We start from the raw sequence: 9,749 nt of genomic DNA on the forward strand, positions 1-9,749 counted from the left end.
AGCTTATTGTTTTAACGCAACAGCGTTAGGCTCTGGTTAAGCGCCGTCGTCATCGTAGGGGCTGTGAGTGAAAAATCCTAGGATAAGCTACCAGGTGGGCAACAACCTAAATCCTCGTGACCTTGTGGCGTCTACCCAAACTACTCCCGTATTGTGAGGAAACTTGCCACAGCGGCAGGTGTAAGTTAAGTTAACTATTAGTCGCTCGCGAAGAGAGACCCGGATCGCCCAAGCGCCACCGGTGACAGCAGCTGCCATCGCAGAGGAGGGGCGCATCGTTTAACTGCTGCACCACTGACTTCCAGGGTCTATGAATATATATCAGAGCATAGCCAATCCCGTATATACGGGCATTATTAAGCCTGTAACGATAACGAATCATACCTTTAGGGTGCAGCTTAAGTGTCAGCTCCAATATTGTCGGAGCCCTGCCACTCCATGCACATGTTAGACAGACAGCTGCACACATTTAGAACCGAAATGTGCTATGCCACTGTGTCTGCAATAAGCCAGTGAGCAAATGTGCCGCACGCGGTAGCTTGTCGGACTCCACAAAAAGCCTCCATGATTCAGAGAAACATCTTGCGCACAGAGCGTCTCTCGAGGTTGTGTCCGCCTTGTCAACACTCGTTTATGACTGAGTTTATTTTAAAGATAGCTCTGAAATGACGAAGCTGATCTTATCCTACACTACTGTTGTTTTTGTACTCGTGAACTGCTAAAGGACCGCTGCCAGCTTGCGAACGCTGAAACTAGAAAATAGTTCGGAAAGTTTTGCTCGAAAGTTTAGTACGGGTCGTTCTCTCGCCTCAACCATCCGGAAGGCGTTCACTCCCCCACGCGCATATCCGGGTGTTTTAAGAGAAATACAGCTTAAAAAATGGCGTTTAATAACGTTACAATCTGCAATAAAACGCATTTGGTTATTTTTACGATGTGACGACATCAGTTGTGCGCTATTGAATCAGAAAGTATATTGAAGAGTTTTGCTTGCATGTATTTCTACCACGCCTAACCCCACTTTTCACTCCCAGTTGGCTCTGTCGTCTATCACTGCAACTGACTGTCGTCTATCACTGCCCCACTTTACACCCCCAGTTGGCTCCATCGTCTGAGAGCGGCGCCTATCACTTTAAACGTGATACTTGCCGTTAGTGGCCGGTTCGTAATTGCCTGTGTCCGCAGTGGGCTTGCTATGAACTCTGAGGAGGTTGTGAACGCACCGTAGCGACTACAATGTGTTCCTAATCATGAGGGACTCATGATTAGGAACACATTGTAGTAGGAACACAGTCTCTCATGACATCAATTTTCAATATTAAACTTTTTTAACTAATGCAGCTAGACAATTGATTGCAACTTTCGAGTTGTAACGGGGAGTTATTGATTGCAACGTACTTTATTTAATTTATAAATTATGAGATCATTCATTGTTGTTGCAGTAGAAACTTCAGGCGCCTCTTGGCATTTTAGAAAATACCACTGCATAGTAAGGTCCATCACTACGCTTCTCTTTGCGACGCATGAGCCACGTCAGCTGCTCTGTCCCGTCCACGCTGTAGTACTGGCCGCTGATCGCTGCTGAAGATAAGATAGGGGAAAAAAGGCCACTGTGCACGGGTGCCACGGAATTACGTCGAATGATAGAATATTTTTCACGGCCGACAGAAATGCACGCTTTTCGGAAAGAGTGCGGGACAGAGAAGTTACATTGCGCCATTGCCCCTAGGCTAACTGCATTTCCTATATTTTCAAATCTGATATGGCTATTACAAAAGGGCCGGCCCGAAATATTCATTTCAAGCAAGGCATCAAACTAGAAATATGAAAAAGTTAACTATCTTAATATTGTCACGTAGCGGTGACTGCAGTCCGGCGAACACGGAAAAGAACGAGGATGTCTTCGAAACGAAACTCTTTATTCGGGCTGACTTGCGCCCGCAAAGAACTGAATCACTCGTATTTGTGCTAAGCCGCAATATTTGGCTCCATAGATTGTTTAATCAATAATTGCACGTGTATCTGATGAAATTGTTTTCAATCTGTGGGAACTATTTATTAAATGGTACCTAATCCGATGGCAGAGCCGTGGGAACCTGGAAATAAAAATACAGCATACCTGCACATTTATAAAGACCGCCTTTATAACTGCGCGCAAAAATGATGCTAATTCTTTTTTTTTTACTATTGCAGAAGGCGATGGACCTTCTTCAGATGTACTCTTATACACCACTTTGAGAGAAGCACCCCACAAAGCGTGTAAACCATGCATGGATAAGACCTTCAAGAATTCTATGGTGATTTGCAGCTACTCAAATAGTACACGCCCACAACCAGTAAGTACGCAGTCGGTGTTGCTTTTATAGTTGGATTCATCTCGAGAACATGGTGGCCAATAGCTTTCAAATACAGTACTCCAGCCAATGTCGTCGATCGATTTTCTTGACCTCACATGAATCTCCTCGTACCTGCAAGCCAAATGCGAAGTTACACAAGCAAGTGCAAGCTCATTAACAGCACCGTCGTGACAACCAATCGACGCCTTTGTCTACCTAACTCGCTCGGTTGGTTGAATAGGAAACTCTAAAAAGCCGAGAAACAGCTGCAGAAATAAGTTAATTGCCTGTCTTCTTCCTTTTGCGCCTTCTTGATGTCGGCTTGCATCACCAACTCGGGTGAGAGCCCTTCACTTCTATCTCTTTGTACTGTCCTTTTTGAGTCACAGGTGCATTAGCTGACTTGCAGACGTCATTTTCCGTCACTGTGAGGGATATTTCTCTTGTGTTGTCTTGGGTATCATTGCACATGGGCAACTCAGGTCATCATGCGCCAAACTCAACGTATAAGGGCATTGTTTTTTGCTGAGTTTTATAGAAATATTAATTGTCGCTGGCGCAGAGGGACTAAAAATGTTTTTGTGTTGCCTAATAATGAAGGAATAAAGGAAATTTATCCATGACTGATACTGAAAGCTTTAAAAAATGTCGGGTAACCTAAGCAGCCATCTTTGGCTCGGAAAGCATGTTGAGCTGCCCAACTAGTAAACAAAACATCAGCGTTCTTCCCAGGAATGAGAAGTTAGCTTAGCTCTATCAAAAAATGAAGCGATACAGTGCGTAAAAATTTACAGTCGGTAGAGGAAACCTGTTTTTCTTAAAAAGCTCAACACAAACGATATGTCGACGTTTTTATCTTCTCAATCAGGGATATATGTACGGCTTTTTATTGACTGTCCTACTACAGCGATGTTTTTAGCTGCGCTATCTTTTGTCATTTCAGAAACGATAAGCGCCGCTTACTTATAGGTCTCGTTTCGCTCGATTTCATCAAAGCGTTCGATAAAGTTAACCTTTATAAACGTTAGCTGAAGATTCTTACAATGTTCAATAATCTCCAGTTCACGAGGTGGTTGTTTTGTTTATAGAGTTCACCCTCCCAAGGCCACCCCGGCTTTGAATAACGTCCTAAAGGAGGTGTCCGGGTTATTTTGACCATCTGTGGTTCATTAACGAGCACTGGCATCGCACAGAGCATGTCCGTCTAGCATTTCGCCTCCTTGGAAATGTGAGAGCCAAGGGTAGTATCGAGCCCACGTCTTTCGGAAAGAAGATGAGCGCCATAACCAATGAGGAACCGCGGCGGATGTTACCGGATGACTATAAGAAGTTTGCGAGAACACAGTGGGCACTGCTGGGAAAGAACAGGAGATAATTGGAGAGACATGGGAGAGGCTTTTGCCCTGCAGTGGGCGTAGCCAGGCTGATGATGATGATTAAATTATTTATCTCCTCGAAATCTACTAGTATCTCTCCGTGCTATTGCTAGGGCCTATGCCACAGTCCCAACTATCTGGTCTTCAGACTGCTTTATGCTTACCGCGGCATGCAAGTTGTCGCGCAGTAAAGTCTACGGCATATTTGTTCTGCCTCATCTTTTTGGAAGCTTTCGACAATCTGGTTATTATAGCTAGTTTTGCGTATGTACGTCTAAGCATAAATAAGATTGCGCGCCTTATTATGATCTGGGCCACCCTCTCGTTATGTCAGCTATATCTTGCATAAACAGGAATCCAGCAAACAGCTCTCCTCTGTCCATTAATCCGGTAAAGGATGATAAGTGCCCGCGTTTTAGTCCTTTATGCGCATCATATCTCCTACTAAACTCACTAAGCCCTATGACATCCTATTTATTACCCGCTAGCGTTAAACATTGCCAGGTTCAGTTCTCAATGGCCGTCTGTCATGAGGCAGGAAACCTTAGCACACTTTGCTGCGCCGCAGATGTGAGCACCTACACCACGTGGTAAATTGCTCGGCCGACGCTGGTGATCTAGAGCGGTAGGGTTAATTGGAGCTTTTATAAAGAAGGGATGTTCTATACAACGGAGGTAGCCTAAACGTGGTCAAAAAAGTTATGCATAGGCGAAAATTAGATGCATGCGCTATTTGACGGGGGAAGCTTGTACAGTAGCGAATGTAATCAGGATGACAAGGACAGCGGAGGTAGTGCACAGGCCTCGGACCCCACCAGTGAAAAAACAGGAAGTAAAGAAAACATGGGAGCATTGGAGAGAGGGCAAGCAGTTGGCGAGCATAGGGTAATAGCAGATCTCTTGATGGACGGGTTGTTGAATGTGCTAGAAAAATTAGCCACTCTGTATATGCAGTGTCTTATGACCTCAAACAAAGGAAAGTTTGCAAATGCCATCATCATCTTCAATCACGAGAATGGAGATCTAAATCACTTGGAAAATGGCCAACCGGTGAACAGCCTGCTCCCTTCATGACATTTACTAAATACAATGCCTAAGGGAGTAAGCTGGTAACAGAGTTGGTAAGAATGTATTTGCTGAGGTCATCGCTAATGAATTCGTGACAAACTTTTACTTCAAGCAAAGGAATAATGATGCAGGATTTTCTAAAAGCCTTGTGGCAAATTACCAAATCCGAAGTGCAAGTAACACGATAGCGAAATGCGCAGAATGCAATCAATCCTGGTATATAACCTTCAGAGGTTACGATACAACATTTGACTCAGAATTCTCAGCAGTCATGGAGGCACTGCGGGATCAGATGTAGTTCAGCCTAACGTAGAAATACTCCAAATTATCTTCAAAGCAATTTTTTATCTTTTACAGATTTTGTTTTAAAAACTAAGAGAGATAAGTCAATGTGGTGTGCTGGGCTAAATTATACAGCACGGACGCCATTATGTACCGGCCATGAATCAATAAATAATTGATCAATGAACTGAATTAACCAACGAACGTCTTCATTTTTATTTTAAGGGCCGAGGATATATTGCGGCATTGACAATAGCAAAGGTGTGATGTGTTTATGAGTTTTCTTAGCCCGCAATGTTGTTCAAAATATTGACTCTCAACTGTATTGATTTCAAAGGTTGTGGAGTTGGCTTTCCGGCAATGCAAATACATAAAATAGGGTCTCGCACTTCGTAAGTACCAAATCAAGGAGCAGTTCGTGGATTGATGAGGTATTAAAAGTTAACAAAATTTCGGCGACAGTACTACGTGCAGTGGCACTATTTTGCGTTTCAGTAATCTGCAAAAGTCAACAAAAAAATGCTTCAAAAGATTTTTGACGTTCCATTTTCGAAACACATTCCGATTATGTTAATGCTCGAACCGGCTTCACCTTTGATGCTGACGGCGATCAATTCCGAAATAAAGCTTTATCCCTGATATGAAAACAAAGTTCATAAATTAAGTGAATTATTTGTGTAATTGTCGATTAATAAGATGCACATGAGGCCATCTTTGCTGTGATGTTCAGCTCTATCTACCGCGCCGGCGTAACCCTCAAATTTTTTAAAATAACCTGGACAGGGTAAAACAATCAGTCTGCGAAAAGGCCGCACAGCCATGATAGTCCTCTGTAAATCCATCAACAAAATTTCAAAAAAGAAAGGGCATCCTACAGCCAGGCGCAATCTTTTCAATAGTGCACAGCGTCTATTTACAGGAGGTATTCAGAGGTCTGGAGTTGGAGCAGTTGGAAACAAAAGCCAAGAGAGAATACTTTAATAATCTCTTCCAATACTACATTGTGACGAACTGGACAAGAAGAACCATGTAGGGAATAAATTGCAAAGCATGGTCAATCATTAGAGAGGCAGAGGTGGAAGTCGGCCTAAAAATTAATGTGCAGAAAAGCAGTACAATAGTCAACAATCTCTGAAAGAAAGATTAGATTACAATTGGAGAAACGCGCCAGAAGTTGTAAGGGAATACGCGTACTGCCTGTAGATTCGGGTCACGAGTGAAATAACCAGTATAATAATTGGGTGGAGCACATTTCGCATGTTAGCTCAGATTATAAATGGCAACTTCCCCATGTTCCTCCCATCAGTTGTACCATACAGGTGCTAACCTATGGGGCAGAAACGTGTAGGATATGAAAAGGATTCAACATAAATTGACAACTCACTCGAGCTATGAGAAGCAAAATGATAGGTGAAAGGCTAGGGGACCGGAGGATGGTGGAGTAGTAAGGGAACAAACGGGGGTAATTACATCCTATGCCAAACCAAAAACAAATAATCTTAGACTTTGCAGGCAACCGGTAATCGTTAAGGGTAAGGGATTAGGGATTCAGGAGAAAAACGGCGCAATAAAACGTTTACAAAAGAGTAACAAACAACGACAGGACCAGCGCCAACTTGCAACACAATTTTATTTCTCGCCAAACCCGCCTTTGTGTAAGAAAACATGCCGTAACATCCGTGTAATCACGCACACGCAATAGAAGAGATCACTGAAAGATATCTAACACATAAAGTACGATAGCAACCACGTAACATAGTATCATGGCTATCCGAAAAAAAAAACCAACAAATGTGTAGCAAGCAAACCGCTCTACAACACTAAGCAGTCATGACCAAGCAACTCTTAAACACTTATAAGGATACAAAGGCATGAATAATTCGAGATGACCAACAAGAAACGTGGAAAAGGCAGACGCAGTCATAATGTTCAGGTCGTATTCTAAGCCCCCTGCAAACTTTCTACCCTTTGCGCCAGGACTAGCGGAAAAAAAACAACCGGCTTGTGCTCTGAAACACCAAAACGAGTTCACACAGTGTAGGACGCGGGTTGTTTACTAGATTCCCTTAAGTTGCGGGCTCAGCTACATTGGCCAAACTGGTCGATGTTTTAACGAGCGCGCCAGCGAGCAATGCCGGAATCTGCGGAATAACGAAGGAAGCTTCCTAGTGGATCACTGCAAAGCCTGCAGGGATTGCCGTCCGAAGATCGGGAAAACTATTTTGTTGGGGAGTGGAAAGGACAGATTTGAGAGAGAGGTGGTCGAAGCCTTTTACATCTGTAAAGTAGGGAGCAGATGCCTCAGCAAGCCATTCATTAAGCTTAGCAACGAGGAGTACACTTTTCTAGAAAGTTTTTTGTAGGTTGTTCGTTTTTTTTTTGTTTTGTTGTGCACGCTCTTCCCTTTGGCATTGGGTGCAATTCTTTTTTGACGCTGTGCGGTTGTTTGCGCGGATTTATGTTCTCGTTTTTTTATCTTGACGCTGACTTTCGTCTGAGGTCCACGTTCATCCTTTTAACATGTTTCTGGTTGGTCATCGGTTATCATTTATATTGCTGCTGGTTGTTCGTTTCTAATTTTCAAGGCTTTGCACTCATCATCCATTTCATCCCTTTTTTTACCTTCGACACTACTTTGGTCTTAACGCTTCATTCTTCACATCTTTTTTCCTCGTTTCTTGTTGGTCATGTCGTATGACTCATGCGTTTGTATCGTTTTCGGTGTTTGAGAGTTGCTTGGTCTTGACTGTTTAGTGTTGTACTGCTGTTGCTTATACATTTGTTGGGTGTTTTTCGGATAGCCATGATAGTATGTTACGTGGTTGCTCTCGTGCTTCATGTGGTAGATATCTTTCAGTGATCTATTCTACTGCGTGTGCGTGATTACACGCATGTTACGGCGTGTTGGCTTACATAAAGGCGGGTTTGGCGCGACATAAGATTCAGTTCCAAGTTGGCGCTGGTCCTGTCGTGCTTGACTCTTTTTTCCACGCTTTTTTGCGCCGTTTTCCTTCTGAATCATGAACCAACTAGCCAAAAGTATAGTTCTTGTTAAGTAAGGGATTAGACTCGAAGAGACGACAATCGTTCCAGAAGCGGCAGAAAGTTACATGTGCGGCCTCGATTAAGAAGAACTCGGGGATGGGATGCCGCCGGTGGCAGAAAGCAGGCCTAATTGGAGCTATATGAGCTGATTTTGCACTGGAGTGGGTTTAATCAGGTTGATGGTCGTGATAATCACCTTTCTAATGAAGGCCTGAATAGTCAAGGAGGGATTTTGGTTGATTTGCGAACATCTCTCTCTATTGGTATCATGTAATCTTTTTTTGCAGAAGCATGGCTTCTAATACACCACCACAACTGCATGGACCACTTCTAAATGCTGGTTATGGAGTCCTGTCATTACTGTCGGTCTCTGATGAGAATCAAGCGTTATCTCACAGTACCTGAAATTTTTATGCAGGGCACGTTGCTTCGGCGTTGTTACTCTTTCGCCTGACTGGTGATAAGAATACAACCTATTCCGGAGTGAACTCTCTGAAGCAATGCTAAGCCATTTGGCTGTTTGAAAACAATGTTAAATTTTTTTTTACCTTTTTTTTAATAATAGCCTCCATGGCATTGGGGGAAGCTTATTTGGCCAGTAAAATTTCCGACGCTCGCAATATGTTAGTTGCAAGCGGAAAAATTAATTCATTATTTTCGCTGGCAAAGGTGTATAGTTTTTGATATGCCTTTTTAATTTTTCTTTCCAGGGTGATTCTGGCGGTCCAGTCACGGTATTGAAAAGAGACGGAAGGTCTGTACAGGTCGGTGTCATTTCATGGATCGGTAGCTGCCAACCAAACGACTACCACAGTGTTTTCACCAAAGTGTCTAGTTATATTTCATGGATTGAGTCCATCGTCACTGCTAACAAGGTGAAAAACTGAAATAAAATATATTTCCATGAATTGGCGCCTCCATCTCTTCTTTGAAGAAAACAGTGGTTATTCGTCCGTGACTAAAATGTCAGGAGGGACAGAGAGGTTTCTCTATGAAAATGATTCTGGTTCTTTCCTTCTCAAGGGCTTGTTTTGCCATGATATGCTATGCTGTTGTCTGGTCGTCGCTGACAACGGCAATGAAACTTTGTTGATTACGCTGTAAAGCCGAAAATCAGGAAGTAATTCGTGGCCCAGTTGTGAACGTCTGAGAAGCGAGTGCCACCTAACCCGAGATAAAAGAGTTGTCATGATTTTTCCGAACGTTACCAGCATGAAGATTTGTATGGATGCGTTAAAGAGAGGAAAGTGGTTCATCAGCTGTCCGCGCTGTTCCTGCCAAGCAGAAGTGGCGGTGATTGAAAATTGTGTAAACTTTTTTCCAAGAACTCATTGCACAGCACTGTCTGGTGAAGGTACAACAACATCAAAACAACAAGGAATGTCCCACAATTATCCACAAACCTATCTTCGCCAAAAGGTTCAGTTGAAAATGGTCTTAAGAGAGCTCTTCGAAAAATCTTACGGGAAAGAAATTAGATTTTCTACAGCTCATTCATTTAGTTCCATTGAAATGAACAAGAAGGCGTTCATAAGGGATTTTTCTGCGTACGCGGTTCATCATCAATCTAACTACGTCCAACCCGCACAATAAAGACCTTTTCTACTGATTCGTGACTAAATATTTCGTTCACATGAATAAG

The 9,749-nt window shown here is 43.0% G+C and overlaps 1 protein-coding gene across 1 annotated transcript in view; it reads left to right on the forward strand.

The window, feature by feature from the left end:
• LOC149328510 (chymotrypsinogen A-like) overlaps nucleotides 1–8,994 on the forward strand; it is a 35,396-nt gene extending 26,402 nt beyond the window's left edge. Inside the window, exons 6-7 of the mRNA XM_089559005.1 lie at nucleotides 2,194–2,336; nucleotides 8,818–8,994. Coding sequence (XP_089415131.1) covers nucleotides 2,194–2,336; nucleotides 8,818–8,994 — 320 coding nt within the window. The remainder of the gene's footprint in view (nucleotides 1–2,193; nucleotides 2,337–8,817) is intronic.
• Nucleotides 8,995–9,749: the final 755 nt, after the last annotated feature.

Source organism: Amblyomma mixtum, chromosome 9 (genome assembly GCF_055824585.1).
Source record: "Amblyomma mixtum isolate Tamu chromosome 9, ASM5582458v1, whole genome shotgun sequence".
NCBI lineage: Eukaryota > Metazoa > Arthropoda > Arachnida > Ixodida > Ixodidae > Amblyomma > Amblyomma mixtum.